Consider the following 20,611-nt stretch of genomic DNA (forward strand, 5'->3'; position numbering starts at 1 on the left):
AGGCGGTTATAAACACAAATACTGCTCATAGGCGCAGCAGAACATAACTTCAGGACAGTTAACCTCACAACACACGACTGATTCCAAAGGCACTTTCTAAGACTGTTTACAGAAGACACAGCTGTCAGAACCAATCACAAACCGTGAGGGCCCGTGTCTGTCTGACAATGTAAGTCTACGGTATATCTTATCTGATGAGTCGTTACACACTGTAAATTTGAATATGCCAAGCCATATCATAACTGATTACGGCAGGACATCTGACCTCAAGCAAAGTGTGTAAAGCTATAACACCGTTTAAAAGTTTGGGGTTGGTAAGACTTTTGAATGTTTGAGTCTCTTATGTTCACCAAGGCTACATTTATATGATAAAAATACAGCACAAACAGTAATATTATGACATAATTACAATTTAAAATAATTGTTTCATTTAAATATATTTAAAATGTAATTTATTCCTGTGATCAAAGCTGATTTTTCAGCATCATTTCTCCAGTCTTCAGTGTCACATGATCCTTCAGAAATCATTCTAATATGATGATTTGATGCTCAAGAAACATTTCTGATTATTATCAGTATTGAAAACAGCGTGGAAACTGATCATTTTTTAAGGATTCTGTGAATAGAAAATAACAAAATAACAAAACTAAAATAGCTATTTGAAATAGAAATCTTTTGTAACATTATAAATTGTTTTTACTGTCACTTTTGATAAAAAAAAAAAAAAATCTTACTAACAATATTGTACTCAAGCATACAGACGATGAAAGTTTCGGGAAAAAGTTCTTATTAATTACTTTCTATACTATTAATAATTACTTGAAAATGCATTGTTTAATTAATTGTGAGATACTTAAAAGCTTCATGCCATTGTTTTAGTTTAGTTTAATCTTTACAGAATATTAAATGTTAATATAAAATAAACTAAATTAATCTAATATTAATACAGGTATTCAATGCATCTCTTGTCAGTATAGTAACACAATACAACATCACAGTCACTATTATCATCAGAAACAGTACATAAGATTACCAAATAAAACCACCAGTGAGTCACAATATAAAACCACCCAGCATCAGAGACAGCCAATCAAAGCGATGAAATCGAAATGTTATGATCAGCCACTCACCTTAAGAGTTAGAGTCGGATTAAGACAGGTAATGACACCGCTGGTGAGATCTACTTGACTTTTGGCTGGTTATAAATATGAATATGAAGCCTGACTGAAAGTTTCAAAACTTCTACTTCCGTAAACGGAGGTGGTTGTGGTGTAGGCTAAATACTGCATGGGGTGTGAGTTTTTGTTTGCACTCTATACTGTTTACCAAAAACACACTGTAGAGTTTGGAAATTGTTCTTTTTTATTAACAGACCGTTTTTAAAATCCCAAAACCTTCAGCATGTAAAGTTTGTGCTGAAATGACTGAGACAGTCAGGTATGTTTTAACCAAAAATAAAGACCCAACCACACATGGGCCTTGTAGCGGCAACACACTCTGCACTCATTACAGCAGCGTCCCAGATTATAAAATTTTAAGAATCACTCTAAGCCAATCTGTTGATGCATACTGTCCTTGTTTCTGGGTCATTTTAAGGGCTCAGAAATTCCCAGCTCTCCCTGAAGGCAGCATCACGTGACACGCATGGCTTAATCAAGCCAGTGGGCAACAAGTTATCAAGCCTTCTGTTGTCACCCTGAGGCTGAACTTGTCTTCGCTGCGTACTGCACATTAAAAACTACAGCGACAGACACTGAGCCCAATAACAGCAGGTTCTGATTCGCCCTGGATCACCTTGTTGTGTCCTAACTCAAAGCATATGACGTCACCACACAGAGCAGGAGCTAGTGAGTCATCTGATGCACACCCAAACTGTGTCTGTGCGTCCATATGTCTGGAGCGTGGCATTCCCTCTCCCTCAGGCGTGCTGAATTATACAGCATAACTGCACTCGTGAGCAGACCGGCTCCGAGCTCTTGCCTGCTGGAAGCTTCTGTTGTCCTACTGAGCATTTGAGTCAAAATTTGTAAAAATCAAGAAGGATTTTCAATGCTGAATACCCTCTGACGGCGATGTTTGCATCAGGGGTTCTGCTTCATATGGACCCAAACTGGGGTTTCAGAGTCCACAGCAATCCTCTAAGACAGTTGTTCTCAACCTGCAGCCCGTCACGAATGCAAATGTGGCCCACATTTAAAAAATAAATTCCAGTTTTACAATTTATTTTTGTTTTTAAATTAAATTAAAATGGGTTAAATGAATATTTGTTTGAACTATAATGTTTGTCATATAAAAACATTTTGGTGATCATATATTATTTTCAGACATGCGCAGACCTACTATATACTGACGAACGAACACTTACAAGCACGTGCTTTGGCATTCCAATATTAGCCATTGTTTTTGTAAATTTAGGGATTAAAATGGACAAATTTGTTATTTGAGGAGAAAACCGAAATGAGGAACATACCAATGAAGAAACAAGAAGAGTCGTAGTATCAGCAGTGAAGGTAAGAAGAACGGAAGAATCAGTTTGCTGTCAATGAGCGAGATGGGCAGCCTTTGTTTGCTCTGTAGTAAAGTACTTGGCATATGCAAAACCTACAATGTCAAAAGACATGTGAATTCGATGTGTTTGTTTGATGTACTTGTATTTTAAATTGATAAAAATAACCACATCGACACACTGTGCGAGGGATTGCGACGTGACAGAATGCTTGATATCGTCAGAGATTGTAATTGCAATGCAATGTTTGTAAAAAGAGTTGAGTAACATTTGCTTATTAAAAGGTGTTTGTGGCCAATAAAACATTCTGTCATTGTTTGGTGACTGTTACGATGCTGTTGAAGAGAATTTATATCCAGAGTTAAATAGTAAAGTGCTTGTATGTTCATTGAGCATTATTATCTGATTACTGTAATGCTAATGTCAGTAGTTAGCTTTTATTTGGTGGAATACATTGTTCTCATTTTCTGTGACATACTGTATATCAGGGGATTGTGTAATGTGAGTTTATTGAACGAGAGTTTCATTTTGATATGAAGAAGTCACACTGCCAGCCATTTCAATACATTGTGAAACAAAAACACACTGTGAAACAAAGAAGAGCTTCTTATAGTATTTGTTGATTTTGCAGAGTGTGACAGACCATAGCGCGGCCCACTGGGAAAAAAGGTTGAGAAACACTGCTCTAAGACAATGCTGAAGGAATACTTTATGCAGTCAATTACAGTATAAAAAGAAGGCACGATAAGTCATGCCAACATGAAATGCCATGATAATGATACGCCAATGCGTTCGTAAAATATAGCATTTTGCTACAAAATTAAAAATTGGCTGATAAAGGAAAATTGGTAATTGTTTGACTTGGCATGCTGCACCGAATCTAAAGAGACCAGTTTTGTGATTTTTGGCCAAATCGTTCAGAAGTTATAAGCAAAAATAGCCATTTTTTTTGTAGGTGGCGCAGCGCCGAAACGCAGCATGTAACCTCAGGTCATGCTTGTGATGACATGGACCAAGTTTAGTCTGAATACGATAAAGCACTGCGGAGATACAGCCTTACGTCTATTTTCACAAACGTTACGTAAAATTCATTCCCGCATTATTCAAGAATGGTATGAAGAAACGACTTGAAATCCATTAGTTTTTGTCGGCATGGTCTGAAGATGGTCCGTTTCCATTTTCATGTAAATGTGACGTTACGTGACATATCCCAGATAGCATGCAGTAATCGGCCCGAGCTCTGCTGCCCCACGGCGCCTGCGGCTCAGACCCGGCATCGGCGTGTGTTAACCGGGCCGATTGTGGCCCGCAGCTCACTCTGGCACATGTATATTTATTACGACTGTAAAGCACTGGGCCGATTCTTGTTCACCGTAACTGGCCCAACTCTGGCTATAGAGATCTGGCCACTTCTGGCAATGACTCGGCTTATGTTCACTCACAGATGGTTACATAAGCAATAATTAACATAAAATTGTCTTAAAATTGACTTTGTTTCCTGGTAGTATCTGATATGAAATAACTAACGTTACACGTTTAATGTAGCGAATTTGTCAAAAACAACATATCTGCGGTAAAACCTAATATAATAAAAGTGCCGTATAAGACAGAACATTCTCTAATATGCATAATATCAAATCTATTTATAAGTAATGTAGCAATTCATTCTTTTATACGCTTTTATGTATTTTAAACGTGCTTCACTGCACTCTCAGGTGATTCATTCATCTTCACTCGCGCGGCGGTGGGTGGGGTCTTGTACCTGTGGTAGTGGGTGATATCCGCCATGTTTGTACGGTTTGGAGCGGACGTGAGCAAAAACAATGGATTATTTACCAAGAGATATTAATGTATGAGGTCATTTCGACAAAACAGTTCTGGTAAGCATCGACACACATTTACATTTGTAGTATTTTTACTTCGCAGACACTTATAAAGGAACTTGCTAAAAGTTAACTTCACGTGACTGACACGAACGTGGCTTTCTTGGCTTGTCTACAAAGTTTCGGTATGCCACCTACAGCTAATAAACGGACAAAATCTTTTTCATCTTTGATCTAAGCATTGTTATGTGGATCTCGATTGTTTACGCTGACGAGCAACACTCCAATCTGCAAACAAAGAGCTGAGGAAGATGATGATGACGGTCCTGCATACACGAGAAGAAAGAGCAGGTTTGTTTGTTTGGTTTTTAGTTTCCACACTTATATAGGTTTTATAAATGCAATTGTAATAAGCAAAAGTTGTTTTATTCCATGTTTCTTCAAGAAGGTGAGTGAAGAGGATTTGTTTATAGCCTACTATCATAGAAGATCATTGTTTTCAAATAACCTCAATTAACTAAATACATAAGCTAGTTTGACTGATTTTTTTGTTATGATGAGAATGTACTGCAATCCTATGCATTAGTATGTCTGAGATCATCTTCAGTTGCAGATTTTACATTTACAGATGCTCATGACTGCTAAAACATGGACAACACAAACACAGCATCACAGCTTTTGTTGCTACTAGCTGCTTCTTCACTCAGCATGTTAAGACGCAAAGGAATAAGTGATTATTTCTCATAACATAAATTGCTTTTAATATTTCTCTGTTTTGTAGTAATCAAGAGAAATGTTATCATTGCTGAAGAAATGGCAGATTTTAATGCCCAGACACTGAGCAGTGCAAGCCCTGAAGAAATAAGACTATGGACATCATCTTTATTCTACTTCTCTGACTGAACTAGTAAGGAGCTGTTGGAGCCAATGAGAAAGCTGGTAAGTTAATGATTATTTCTAAGTTTACTGAGCGATGTATTTACTGAGTGATGCATCCACATCACATCATTGCCCTAACTGACATTACCAGAAGAATCCTTTCAGCGTGGCAGATATTCGCAAGCGTCTGGTGCGAACTTATGTAATTAAAGCAAAACATTTCCGATTTTTTTTTTTCTTATTTGCTTTTGTAAGGATATCTTAATGAAGAAAATGTTAGCTACCATTTTTTCCCGTCATCGCAGTCCTACATTTTATAAGTGTGTTTCTGCTTTTTGTTAAGCGCACTGATCTGAGAAATGTGATTTTATTCCTACATTCATGTGAATAAACTAGCAGTAGCTTTATCTACGATTAGTAAACCTTTACAATCTTTCTTTATTTGCAGGCTGAACTGTATGCTTACTGAAGAGTGAGCCTCAAAACTTAAGGTAACTTCAGTTGAGTTGAAATGCAAGTTGTGTGATGTCTCCTCAGATAACTGGACACAGACTTGACTTTCTCTTTTCTTCATCCACTGTTAGTTATACACTTGTGTGGTTTTGGTTTTCTAGGTTTGTACAAAGTTACTCCATATCGCTGAAAATGGCACACATCAAGATTTCAGAGACTCTGCGTGACATTTTAAATGTTTATGATCTTCAGGCGAGTTGAAATTTGTCAACAGTAACTACTTCCATCACTGTCTTCACTGTATATAAAATTAAGTTGGCTTGCTTGTTTAACATGTTAATTTTTGCTTGAGTTTGAAGGGTGTGCATGATGTCAGCATGAAATGCACTGTAGCCCTCCATGCTCCTCAGTTTACCTGTGAGGAGGACCCACAATTCTTCAAGACTTGAAGTGTAAGTATTCAATGCATTAACAGAATTGCTAGTGTCTGTGAATGTAACTGTCTACGTTTAGTCTACTAAGTGAAACTTACAGTTGGGCCCTCTATGTTTATTTCAGGAGGTGTTGGGAGAGCCAGACATCACTGATTTTGTCATTGTGGTCAACGAAAGAACAAGTCCTTCAAGCACTGCAGTTGTTATAGAAGATGATCTTTAGTTTTAGCATGTTCGGAAGCACTTCTTCACAGTCACAGGGTTTTAAAAATAAAAGACTAATCTTCAAAAAAAAATCTTCAATTGTACAGCTTAAGGTTTATTTTATTTATTTTAGTCTTTTTGTTACTGTTGTTTGTTTGTTTTTTTAGTTAGTATTTTTAAGTAATAAAGTACTGCAGAGGTGCCCGATCCTGTTCCTGGAGATCAACCAGATTGCAGAGTTCAGCTAAGTTATTCAGCTAATTATTTTGCTAAGTACAAAATGTGTTTAACAGCAAAACTTTTTCCATTTAACAATGTGTTTAAAACATTTTTTTTTTTTTTAAGTATGCCTATACTTATTAAATTTTACAGTCTGTGTATAAGTAAATACTGGTGTATAATTTTTCAAAATGTGGTAAATATTTTATTTACAGTAATTGTATAACAACTGCTGTTATTTGATGTAATATAGTTTTGTAATTGTTTTGTAAATAAAACGTCTTCATGCCAACCAGATCAAGTGAGTTCTTTACAAATGGACATATATTTGCTTTCATAATAATGTGATGTTTGTATAGATTTAAGTAATGTTATTTATGTATTATAATTTATATAATTAAAATGTAAGTAAATGTTTTGGCTGGGTATCAAATTTAAATGAAAAATGTATGAACAGTATGGTAAACGGGGCTGGGCCGTGCCTGGCGTGCTGTGCGCATTAGTGACGGCCCGATACCGGCTTGATTGAGGCAGTGTTGGCAAGGTAACGGCTGCCGTGTCTGGCCCGATTGATTCAGGCCGGAATCGGGCAGTGAGTACACAAGCATCCGGCCCGATCACTGCAGACAGAAGCGGGGCGAGTGGTAAGTCTCCGGCAGGCGAGAATCTAACCGAAACTGGGCAGAGTGTATTTTGCTATCTGGGATTGTTTACAGGCTGTTTTATTGATGTCTTTGAGCGATGACATGAGACATGATGCAGATTTCGGTAAGTTGTACTCTATCTTTAAACATACCTTCTGATGTTCATTCATGTTTATTTTGTGTTGTAACTAGTAAAGCAGAATAGATAATCAGGTCAAGTGCCACTTCTTTTTAACTGAGGCGCTACAGCGATCTGTCACGCCACATTAAACAGCGCCAAAACGGTAATTATTTTTTTAATTTTGAAATAAAATTGACATAATTTGAAATCTGAGACATTGTTTCATTTCAAAAGTAACAAAGCACAAAGATTATTGCGATTTATTGGATGGGATGAGCGCTACAATGTTCCGTTCATTCATTAACTGAAAACAGGATAGACTAATCGATTCTTGGGATTTAAGAATCGATATCAGTTCATGAAAATGAGAATCGATTAAAATCAAGAAATCTATATTTTTACCCAGCCCTACAACTAGGGCTGCATGATCAGTGGAAATAAGTTGCAAAATGGCTTAGTGAGATCATGAAATCACAAAGACTGTGATTTAATTAAACACATGCACTGCATGTTTCACTGTGTTCTTTTACACGTGAGCTGCTCAGTTTTTTCAGTCTTCCACAGTGGTCTGATTTTTAATATATGCTGCTCCATGAACAATCTCTGCATTTGAGTTGCTTATAACGTGCAAAACAAGCAGTGCAAACCAGGAGAAAAATACATTTAAAATCACAATTAGATTTTTCCCCAAATCGTACAGCCCTAACATAGCAATATCAGGAAGGGACATGATGCAACTTTCTATAAAGCACTGTTCATCCCCTGAGGACATTAGTGCCATCTCAAACGGATGATTTAAACTTTTACAAGAATGCAAGCTTCACATTTCTACTTTTACACCCTTTTAGCTGCTACACTTCCATATTGAGTGTGTTAAGTTAATGAATTAGAAAAAAAAACGGGTTGCATGTACCTGTGTCTGCTGAGGTTGAGTGTAAGCTGGCGGTTCTTCAGTAGGTTTCATGATGGCCGGCTGTGTGTTGGCTGTGGGCGGGACTGATTTAGGGGCGGAGCCTGGCGGGACCTACAATGCCACAAAATAAAATGTGAGACACAAAACGTCTTACAAAACACCACACAATTTCATCTCAATCACAACACACACAATAACAACTTAACATCTTTTCCTTTCATTCATAAATCCAGACTGACTGAATGTGTTTGCCGGTGTTTTGAATGTTCTGGATCATTCAGAAATGAAGCAATTTCTGTGCACAATTAAAGAAAGAGAAAGTAAATGTAGTTTGTATGTATCTTCAGTCGACTGACGGGTTTGTGCGAGTGTGGGCTGTTCTGGGCAGCGAGCCCTACGCTGGTACAGCTTCACTAGTTATACCACACTGTGAATGATGTTTTTTGTTGGTACTGTATGTATGCTTGTTTGTTTCCTTGTCTGCATCTCTCTCTTTCTGTTTCTGGCTTTGTTCAGAAAAAATATACTATTCATCTACTAATTTTGAAATATGCAATATGTACACAGCACACCGTATACACACATTTGGATAACCTACTACACTTGGCAAAATGTACAGTATAAAACCGAGCACACCGCATGGAATGCTATATCCCACAATGCAATGTGCTCGACCTTCCATTACCAGCATGATGAAAGAAATGAACATCAGCCACATTCTCTGTTTTAGCGTTGTCAAAACAAAGTACCAACCACAATACCAAGTCAGTACTGAAATTTTAAAAATGTGATGCTTTGAGCACTGTTGAGCGGACACCTCTGATTGGCCATTGTGTTCACGAGCTCAACAGATATGTCTATCATAGACACCTGCTTTTAAACGCTCCCGTGTGTATCTGTGTAAGCGCTCGGTGAAGAGCGTCATTGATATCTATTTACAACATGTTTTTGAAGCGTTAATCATTGTAGCCAATCACAGACATATCTGATGAGTGCGTGAACACAAAGGCCAATCAGAGGTGTTTACGAATCCATCTAATAGCGCTCAAAGCGTCACATTTTTAAAAATTCAGTACTGACTTGGTATCGTGGTTGGTACTTTTGACAACACTACTCTGTATTGACTCATAGTTTGATTGCACAGAAGAAAAAAAAAAAATCAGACACTTTCACGCAAAAATTGGATTATAAATGCAAAGCAACTATACTGAAAAAACTGGGTGCAGAAACTGCTAGTAGATTTCACAAATAATGACAAAGCAAGTAACACGTTGAATTAAATGTGACATTTTGAAGCAGAAAGACTGAAACAGTATTTTCTTGTAAAATATACTCCAATAATTTAATTTACAAAATCCATTATAGAGTGTGTATTTATTTTTGAGATGGATATGTGAAAACAATGAGTTGACAACACTGTAGCAATATACTGTTTGAGATCTTTATTGCTGCATAATGCAAACTCTATTTTCAAAAAAAAAAAAAAAAAAGTAAAGTAGTATATAATGTGCAGTACGTACAAAAAAAAGCACTTCTAAACACAGATGCAGATGGCCAGCCAGAGTGCACTGGCAGATGGGATTTCCAACCTATTCTAATTATTACTGTCCTTAGAAAACTTGCACACAATAAGTTGTACATCTGAAGACAAAATTTACAGCATCTCATAAGTGTCAGTACACAATTGGGCATCTCACCGGCTTTGAGTCTGTGAAAGGGTTATACTCCTCCAAGCCAGGTGGGGCAGTCCGCGTTACTTGTGTCACCGATGGATCCTGCAGAGAACACAGAGGAAACAGCCTTTAAGTATTTGTCTGTTCAAAAAGAAGGAATTTTTAATAGGATTTTTTTTTATACACAATATGCACCAGTGTTGGGGGTAACGCATTACAAGTAACTTGAGTTATGTAATCGGATTACTTCAAGTAAAATTACTTTTAAACTGATATGCACACACTTGTAAAGGTTTTTGTTTACTCTTGTTGATTTTTACTAGTAAGCTTTAAATATGATTGTCAACCTGGTACTTTGCAAACGGACTGATAAAATAAACCTGTAAATTCGGCCAATCAGATCAGCGCTTACTAGATTGAGAAAGCACTCTACTGTTCTGCATGCAAAATGCATGAGACGTTTAGTGCACGGACTGTGGGCGGTCCATGGGTTTGCCGTCTGAGGCTCAGACGAGGCTTTGTGAGACTACTTGTTATGCATCTTCCTGCATATTTATGCAAGTGCTCAGAGTTCCTGTAAACCAAAACAAATTCCTTGTGTGTGAGATCGAATTTAGCAAATAAAGCGCTTTCTGATGTTTGGTTTGGCTTTATGAAACTGAAGAGTGTAGTTACAGTAGATAAAAATACTTTTATTTCCATGCTAACTGTACAGTTGTTTGGCTCATGTTATTTACACACATCAGCTGCAGGGTAAAAGAACTTCAAAGCAAGACCAACTCTTTCAGAAACCATTAGGATTATGACATAACATATGACCACCTACATAAACACTATTCAACTTTGATACAACAAACAGCTTAACTGCTGCTGTAAAACAACCATAAAACCTAGATCTAAATAACCGGCACTACACAAACTCAAACTTTGCCGTCACGTGATGCTGATAAGGGCACGATTATCTTGACTAATGTCACACAGATGTTGGAGAACCTCGGAGAACTCCAGAGCGAGCCAAACTAATCCTGACACCCAGTGCTGAGTCTGCATCAGATTAAAGCACAGAACAACAGAGAGAAAGCAAACACATGAGCTGAGCAACTCATTATGTCATGCTTCACTGAGGAAATACTACACATTCTGTCCTCCGTTTCCACAGCCCAGAACATCAGGAATATCAGACGGAACCTGTAATTTTCTCTTGCCTGATTCCAGTAATTTACGCAGAGCAAAAAGCTATAAATAGATGAGTGGGAGAGACCAACCCTGGTTCAGAGCAAAGATTACGAGAGATCGACCAATATTGCCTCTCTATAACCGATACCAATTATTTTTAAATATATATATCTAGGGGGTCTCGCAATATTAAAATGTGACGAGATTTCTCGTTGAGTGAAAAGCTGTCTTGTGATATCACCATGACGGAGCATGAGGGTGAAATTAGCAGCATAGAATATGCCACCGCTACGTTTACATTACATTACAGTGCCCACTGCGGCACCGCCTCCACTGTCGTTTTGATTTTTTTATAGAAATAAAAACCATTTAATTCAGTTGGATAATGGTTGCTTCAATTGTAAACTATTGTAAACGTCTGCTCTGCTCATCCAGCATGAGCTGCAGAGTTGCACACAGTGCAGCAGGAATCACAGCTCATTGATCACGTGACGAGAGTAAGGCGAGATGACTGACAAGACCATGGCGGAGGATTCGCCCAAGCATCTGATGAATCTTGTAGAATGCGTGCTCAGCACCGCCGTCCCCTATTCACACAGTACGTGTGATCGCAAATTCGAAAGAGAAAGTAAAACGCGAGCTCCCTGATGCACGTTTCACTCGTTATTGGCCAGCTCCTGCGTCAGTATCACATGTATATGTTGTGCTGCTCACGTGTACAGCGTTGGCCAATACTCGGTCAGCGTTCTGACATAGAAAACAGAAGTGATGCACTGTTTGCTACGTCAGCAGCGTAGGAGACTGAGGCCCTGTCCACATGAACACGGGTATCTTCAAAACCGCATTTCCTATGCGGTTTGGCCGTTCGTCCAAAAGCACATGATGTTGCTGCCTATGTGTGGTTCAGAAACCCTCGGATTTCATCAAAAATATCTTAATTTGTGTTCCAAAGATGAACGAAGGTCTTACGGGTTTCGGACGACAAGAGGGTGAGTCTGTATGTCTCCTTGTCAATTATTGTTTTTTATCATTGTCTACTTGTATTATCTCTTCCTTGATAATTGTACATTGTAAAGCGTCCTTGAGCCCTGGAAAGGCGCTATATAAATAAAACTTATTATTATTATTAATTAATGACAGAAATTTCATTTTTGGGTGAACTAACCCTTTAATTTCAAACACAGCAGAGAAGAGACCTTATTAAACTCCTGTTTCTCTATAGAGAGTTCACCACTTCCCCACTAACTAAACCAGAGATTCATTTAAAGCACAAGGTCCAAAGAGCGTTAACTACAATACCACACACACACACACACACACACACTAAAACAGCCCCTTGTTTCCATAGCAGCCCCAGTATGCAGCGCTCAGGTCCTGAGGCGGATCCGTTTCATACGGCTGGTGAACTGTCAGGACTCCAGAGCCATGAATATTTCAGTCTGTTTAATGATAAATGTTTAATGGGACAGTCATGCACACAAATACACATTTGTAGTAGCAGAATAACACTGTATCTGTGTCTTCAGTAATCTATTATCATATACACACACACTGTGAGACAGTGACGTCACACTCTATGATCACCTGACGCGAATCTGGCATGTTCCCCCTCTGTGGCTGTCTCTCAAAACCTAGTGAGCTGCCTACCTAGAAAGCATTTTAAGTGTGTCTGAACATTCAGACGCACACAGGAATACTATCTAGATAAGCAACACACTAGTGCTTTGCATACTCAAGATATAGTTTATAATATTAAAATAAAATATAACACAAAACTATAAATAGTAGGCTATAAAATAAAATAAAACGTTGAATAAAAATGTCTTTTAAATATATGCACCTAACAGAAAAGTAATAATTGATTTTTTTGGTAATCAATTAAGCTCATGCTGACATCAAAGTGGTTTGTGGTGTCATTTATCAATTTTATGATGTATGCATGACCTAATAGTGGTGTAGTCTAACGTATACACTTTCATCATCACCAACGAAGCACATACTTTTAGTGCATCACAAAAGTAAGCAAATTGGGACGGAGCCAAAGATAAGTTTGAACCAGTTGTTTTGTTTACCTGATTGTATGACACATTAATCTGTTAATCTGTTGATGATGCGCTTTACCCTGTAACCCAAACTGTGAAGATAAACTATTGAAAATGAACATTTACGTCACATCACTCTATATGCGGCTGCCCACATTCGCCGACCCGATTCTAAAGCGGGAAACTCAACCCCAGCAATGCGTTTGGGTTTGAGCTCCTTCAGTGCTGCGTTCTTTCAGGACTACAGATGATTTCAGGATGTATATGGGAGCTCGACACGCAAAGCAATCAAGTATTCACACAAATGAAAGCTTATTTTAGACAGTAACAAGATTAGGGTTGAATATAGCCGAGATGAAAATGGTGCAAATCAGATTAACGCAAACATAACCACTGCAAACTTTCCTGAGAAGATGCAGAATAAACCCAAGGTGTTAGGCTGGTTTGACATGACTGTGGTTTATGTGGAGAAGACTGTCTAAACAAGAGTTTATTTGTGTTGTAAAGGCCATCTGAACACTGACTGTATTGAGGATGTTCACTTTTAAGGTCAAATGTTGTTTTGGAAAGGACAGACAAAAGAAAGCAGGCTTGCGTGGGCTATAAGACATGTGAAACCTAAAATGTCACCTTACGGATTTGCACAAGTAAAAGCTACAAGACCACAAGTACGTGAAAATAATGTGATTTACAAAAAACAAAAAAAACAATATATAAACTGTAGTGTAAAATTGTAAAAAAAAAAAAAAAAAAAAAAGTACTAAGTAATAACCATGAAAATTAAAATGAATTATTATTATTAAAAAATTATTAATAATATGATAAAGATAAGCTAAAAGTAAAAGAATAAAATAGAACGCATAGCATTTGGGACAGGGCCTATATGATATGGATGATATGCAGATTAGTATGCCGTTTTCATGTTCTCCTATCTATCTCACAGGTTATGGTTTAGTAAAATATATTTCAGAAAACCTGTGTCCAAGTATCGCTGAAAGCAAATTGCAGAAACAAATCCGTCCGCCCACTCTATCGGACAAGAAAGTGACAAGACATCTTGATGCTGAGACACAAGGGCTCCTGACCGAAACTTAGTGAGCTGCTTACCCAGGGCTCCAGATTGCGCCTAAAAGGTCGCATTTGCGACTAAAAATATTAATTTGCGAGTGATATTTTTGCTGAGGACCATACAAACTCACACGTTATGACTGTAAAATTTACATGTTATTTGTGTGTTCTGTGACCAGTAGCCTATCACATCATTTGTTGTGATGACATAATTAAATGAGATGCTGCGTGTGAAAGTTTCACTGAGTTAGAGCGCCAAAATATGAATGGGTAGGGAAAAATATCACACACCAAACCGACGCCAAAGAGCTAGAGCTGATGAAAGCAGACTGTGGTATAACAAGAGTACTAATGATCATTTTAAGGCGTCTTATATTTTGTGGATGGAAAAACAAATCGCGATACTCCCTAATGTGATGATTAACATTAATTTCATTAAACAAATGTGAGTGCTGCACATTTTAAAGTCAAAAGATGGCGCTGTTGTGCGTTCTTCAGGCTCTCGCAACAACAGTGCTTCAGAGCAGCTCACGATCAATCATTAGTGCACATTTGTCAACCGATTGCTTATGAACTAATGATGATCAATTATCACAAATTTTACTTTATATTATTTATATTATAATGTGTTGTAAACGGTTGTAACAATGTAATTTTTTTACCTTCCTCATCTGAACTTGAATGAGCAGCAAAAGTAAAGCACAGACATTTCAAAATAAGAGTCCCGCTGTATTTCGGCCTGTTTATTAATCAACAAAGTCAAGTAGTATGTATATCAATTTCCCGTTTGTTATTTGGTTACACAAACCAAATGTAATATATTTATTTTCATTTGATTCAAAGTAAACTGTTGTAGCTTTAGGAAGGAAAGACTAAGAACATTATTTGACACATTATTCAATATAAAGATTTTACTAGCATTAGGGTTATTATAGTTAACTAAAACCATTAAAAAACATTTTTTCATTGCTTGAAATAAATGTTAATACTGAAATAATGAATACAAACTAAACAGACAAAAAATAAAACTAAAAACAAAACAAAAAACGTAATGAAAAATGAAAGCAGAAAATATAAAAATCTAATCGGATTCAAAATATTAACAAAAACTATAATAGTAATAAGTGAAAATAGTGACATTCATTTCCCAGAAAAATCACAAGATGAAAATGCTGAAACTGTAAAGGGGATATAAACAACAGGATGAGTAAAAGTACGTGATTAAAAAATTTAAGTTCCTAGCTGTGGGGCTCTTAAAAAAAATTATTTGGCGCCTGTTTCCCCCCCCATAGGAGCCAATGGCTCCTTTAATGAATTTTTTTGTCTGGAGCCCTGTTACCTGTCCTGAACAACATAAGGCATTATATAACCTGTATCTATTATATAAATATAAGCTCTGAAACTCTCATTCAGTGAAACCACCTCTGTGTCCCGTGACAATAACATTCCACCACTGATGACGGGAGTGACTAAGAAACTAAAATAAAATGACTTCTTAGTCACCACTCCCTCAGCAAACACTGTGAATGAAGGCAAACACACACACACGCACACACACAGTGACAGTGGCTCACTGTAATAGGTTCCCCTGCATCTGCAGAGCGGCCCAGATCTCCAGAAACATCCATCTAATCAGATCATTAGAGTTTTCTCTCTCTCTTCTCGTGTTCTCATTACGACCACTGAGTGACGGACAGAATCAGACGGACCTAGTCTACTTCCTTATGACAGTGGCACTGTACACACACATACAGCTAACTAGTTTTATGAGTCTGACAGTTGCTGCATTATGAAACCACTGTAATAAGGTAAAATCTGCTCCGTCAGAGCCACATGCATGCATGCGTTCAGTTTGTCTCAAGCACACACCCCGTGCACTAGTTCTGCAACATCCTGCAGCACGCCTACTTGTTGATGAGGCTGCATCATTTCAGACTGTTTCGGCATGACGCGAGACTCGTTCTACAAGGATCTCATCCAGGATAAAGACTATTTACTTTGTGGTTTAAATTCAAACTGCCTTCATAGTCACAAATGTTTAACCTAATGATTACCAAACAGCAAACTCTGGTGAAGAATGCTTCATCCTCCAAAGAGTTTGTGTTTTCTGAAGAACAAATGAAAACTGTCATCATTTGCATGCCGAGGAGAGCTAAGGTGGATGTTTTGATTAAATTAAATTGTGTTTCTCACACAAAGCTGTTGTATTACAAAATCATTACTTTATGATTTCATGGTGCTTGTGTAGTAGTGTTGGGTAAACTCTCTATTTTCAGTAGAGGCTGACCAATTGATCGGTTTTGCTGATTAATCAGCACCGATAACTGCTCGCTGGAACACTTGGTTATCGGCAAAAATCGATACTGATAGTTTTTCCGGGTTGCGTCCATTGTTGGAGTGGCTGAGAAAGGTCCACTGTCACAGTACGAGATCGGCCTCTAGAAGTGAAACAACTGACGCCTTGTGGAGTTTGTTTTGACACAGGAGTCTGTACGCTGCACACAGCAGGACAATTCAGACACGGATTTAAAACATAGACGGTGTGAATATACAGTACACGTTTTCATATCATTATAGTAATTAATTTGTTGACTAGATGCTGCATTAGTGAAGAAAGAACAGCAGTATGTTTGCCGTCAAGGCTGAGACGTAGTACACAATGTCCTACATTATAATGCATAGTACGTCATGTCATTGTGTACTACATCATGGAAGTTAACAATTTTGGACGTACGTCGATTAATGTGTATGGCTGTTGCGCCGGTAGCTCGTTATTTTACTTTATAAAATTTTAAATAAGTATATTTGTCTCACACAAACGCATTGATTCGCTTCAGAAGGCCTTTATTAACCCCCCTTAGCCACGTGGAGTACATTTTATGTTCGACGGATGCACTTTTTTGGACTTCAAAATCTCATCCTCCAATCACTCCCATTATAAAGCTTGAACGAGCCAGGGGATATTTTTTTATATATAACTCTGATTGTGTTTGGCTGAAAGAAGAAAGTGGGCGTAACCGCAGAAATACAGAACTTCTAACCAAAGTAATTTTCTCAAGTCGGTTATTCGAACCCCGAAGTGAGATCACTTTCACTTGCATCTTAACTAAACTTTGTCAATTGTAGGTGTTTTAAGGCTTGCCAGTTTGAACATTAAAGCGATTTTAGACCATTGGATGTGTATCATATTGAGCTACTGCACTGATGCATTGTGACACACGAACACTCATACAGACAGAAGCTGCACATAAATGTTCTGAACTAATTCCACCAAAATCTGGTATCATCACAGCAGGATTCAACCGAGCTTCTATACTTAAATGAAGGTGCCACTATCTGCATGATGATTGGCTAGGATGGAGCAAACATCTAACAGGTTTCCTGTCAATCAAACATGAGTTCTCGAAGCAAAAACCAGCAAATTAATCAACATCTACAAGCTCATTTCTAGCAAGACAGTCTATATGCACTGAAGACGTGAGTCAGAAACACAATGCAATCAGAAAGACGCATGAATTATTGAGACATGTGCCGCTACAGTCGGTCGACTACCGGTGTTGAGTTACCACGGCAACCCCATGACAGACTGCATACCATTACTGCTGATCACTTAACGAAATATCACGTCTGACCAGTTGAGTTTAATGATGACTTAAGAGGTATGCTTTAATAGAAACACTTCTGAGGAGGCAAAACTGCTGCTGTTACTGATGTGTGTGAGTGCAAACGTTTGTGTGGGTGGTTTGGTATCGGAAATGAGAAAGAGAGATCTGGGTGACCAAAAGAGGTCTAAATGATCATGTCCTATCCGGTCGAACAAAAGCCACAATCTGCTGTGCATGAATTTGCATTTGTCCCCCTGCACCTCCAGGACAGGTCCGATCTCACCTGTGAGTCTACAACACCTGTAATGTCAAACATACAGATTCTCCCCGGAGACTACAAGGGAAAGGAAAACAGCGGAGGACAAACTCCAGACAGATGGTATAAAATGTGTATAAAAGCCTGGCATATGAAATAATAATAGTCAGAAAAATCTAATTTCTTTACAAGAACAATCTATTGAACCTTTAGACAAAATGTATGCATATGTGACCCTGAACCACAAAACCAGTCATAAGGGTCTTTTTTTTTTTTAATTATACATAATCTGAAAGCTGAATAAATAAGCTTTCCATTGATATAAGGATATGACAATATTTGGCCGAGATACAACTGTTTGAAAATCTGGAATCTGAGGGTACAAAAAAATCTAAATATTGAGAAAATCACCTTTAAAGTTGTCCAAATGAAGTCCTTAGCAATGCATATTACTTACAAAAATATATTTTTGATATATTTACAGGTAGGACATCTTCATGGAACATGATGTTTTTGGCATAAAAGAAAAATCGATAATTTTGACCCATACAATGTATTGTTGGCTATTGCTACAAATAAACCTGTGCAGCTTATGACTGGTTTTGTGGTCCAGGGTCACATATGTGTGGGGGTTTTTTTCTTAATTGATTAATATTTGATAAATTTTCTGGTTCATATAGTGAGAATATGGACATCATATCAAAGGCCCAAACTGAGAAAAAAATACGCAATTTGGTGCAGATGTTGACATCTATATGGACAATAAGTAAGATGAAATTCTGATGCTTATAATGTAAATCAATGAGATCTTTATAACATTATAGCAGATACTTACATAAAATGCATATAAATATCAGGAGTCACTCTATATATGCCAATAATGTCTTGGTAAGACGATATTAAATGCTTAGTTTTAGTAGTTTTAAAACATCTAATGCAATGCAATACAATGATTGATTGAGAGATAACAAGTAAACCTTCCTCAAAAGCCTGATGATCATATTTGATACTCACATTTGAACATGAAACCTAAGTTGCTTCAGTCCAATTCAGTCATAACAAAATATACTAACAACATAAAAGTTATTCTTACGTTTACTTCATCAAAATCAGTAAAGACTTCACAGCAAATAGACATGTAAACCATAACCTGAGGGTGGACATTTTTACAACTACACTAAAAGGCTTTTACTTGCCAAAAAGAAAAAAAAGTGTAAACTATCAATCAGACGACTGAAGGCGTGTCATAGATTGTGTGCAACAGGTTTTTCAGAAAACTTTTGATCATGTTAGTATTCAGTAATGTAGACGGCTTAGAAATGAATGCATCAAATATATCAGAGCAGGCTTGATAGGGTTAACACATTTAGAAAGTGGTGTTATTTCTACAGAATTCACTAGTTTTGATGCATTGAGGTGCGACAATGTTTGGATCATTGTAGCTGCACAAAATGAAAAACAAAACAGGCTGCAGGGATCTAATTCCCTCAGCTGACCAGAGCCGCAAACACACAGTCATATCACTGATCAAAACAGGGCGGCCTACATCCATCCATCTATCCCAGCAGCCCAAACACACACACATCATCCTTTATTGACCCTAAACATCATTATTCAGAACCATTTAAATGTGCACAGACTTTAAAGGGACCATATTCATTTCAGACACTGACAGCTTCAATAACAATAGATAATTCACTAGTTAACAGACACTACATAAATATAATATAAAGCCCAAAACATGCCAAATAAAGCCCAGGTTAGAAACTAAACCTAGCCTCTGTCATCTTAATATATTAATAACAAAAATAAAGCCGTAAGCGATGAAATGTTGATATAGTCAAATGTAATTAATAGTTCATTAAAGTCTTGTTTTGGGCAGAATTCAGCTCATAATCCGAATCAGAAACCCAGTAGTAGTAATAATAAAGGTATTTCGATTATAATAAAAGCTAACAAACAAAACCAAAGACCCAAAAAATGGCATATTTTTACACAACCGACTGCTGAACAACAGGTTCGGTCTTTACACTGAATATATACGGATTAAATTACTTTATTTTACATAAAGGTAATCGAAATGTCTAGAAAATGTATTGACTCTATATGTAAAAACCACACAAAAACCTGGACACCGAATCACTATAATAAAAACAGGCAGTGTTGGGACGTTACCTGAAACGGGTTGCTGAAGTCCGGGTCCGCGAAGGGGTTGCTGTCAAAATCTGACATTTTTCCGGTTGAATTGGGCTGTAATGTTAGACTAAATTAACGGTATTCGGTAAGAAACGCACCAGCAGCTCAAGACTGATCCGCAACCGCAAAATGGCAGAACCGGAAATGACGTCATGCGTCAGCCGCACGTCTCACAATTCAGTGCGATTAAATACATGATTAAAATTATTTTCATTATTATTTTGAGCTTTTATGATTATTTTATTGCTTTATACTTTATTACACAAATTAAATCTTAATTACCCTTCATATAATTTGTTTCCATAATATTATTATTATTATTATTATTATTATTATTATTTCTTTCGTCATGCTGTACACCTTTATCTTATTATATATCTTTTTTTCAAGTCATTGGAC

The 20,611-nt window shown here is 37.3% G+C and overlaps 1 protein-coding gene and 1 long non-coding RNA gene across 5 annotated transcripts in view; one reads left to right on the plus strand and one right to left on the minus strand.

Moving 5' to 3' along the window:
- Positions 1 to 20,376, minus strand: part of scamp1 (secretory carrier membrane protein 1) — a 31,127-nt gene extending 10,751 nt beyond the window's left edge. For both annotated transcript variants that reach the window (XR_007927263.1, XM_051878275.1), the window contains exons 1-3: positions 20,192 to 20,376; positions 9,894 to 9,971; positions 8,197 to 8,307 (exon numbers count right to left, since the gene is read on the minus strand). Coding sequence is in view for 1 of the 2 variants with exons in the window: in XM_051878275.1 (XP_051734235.1) it covers positions 8,197 to 8,307; positions 9,894 to 9,971; positions 20,192 to 20,248 (246 nt within the window). In the remaining variant the exon portion in view is untranslated. The remainder of the gene's footprint in view (positions 1 to 8,196; positions 8,308 to 9,893; positions 9,972 to 20,191) is intronic.
- On the plus strand, positions 4 to 8,177 carry LOC127503988 (uncharacterized). Of its 3 annotated transcripts, XR_007927270.1 has the most exons (6): positions 7 to 169; positions 4,569 to 4,680; positions 5,111 to 5,268; positions 5,657 to 5,699; positions 5,823 to 6,113; positions 6,220 to 8,177. It is a non-coding gene; the product is annotated as an uncharacterized LOC127503988 (long non-coding RNA). The 3 variants fall into 3 exon arrangements; XR_007927269.1 differs by having other exon boundaries at positions 4 to 4,680; XR_007927268.1 differs by having other exon boundaries at positions 4 to 5,268.
- Positions 20,377 to 20,611: the final 235 nt, after the last annotated feature.

Source organism: Ctenopharyngodon idella, chromosome 21, assembly GCF_019924925.1.
Source record: "Ctenopharyngodon idella isolate HZGC_01 chromosome 21, HZGC01, whole genome shotgun sequence".
Taxonomy (NCBI): domain Eukaryota; kingdom Metazoa; phylum Chordata; class Actinopteri; order Cypriniformes; family Xenocyprididae; genus Ctenopharyngodon; species Ctenopharyngodon idella.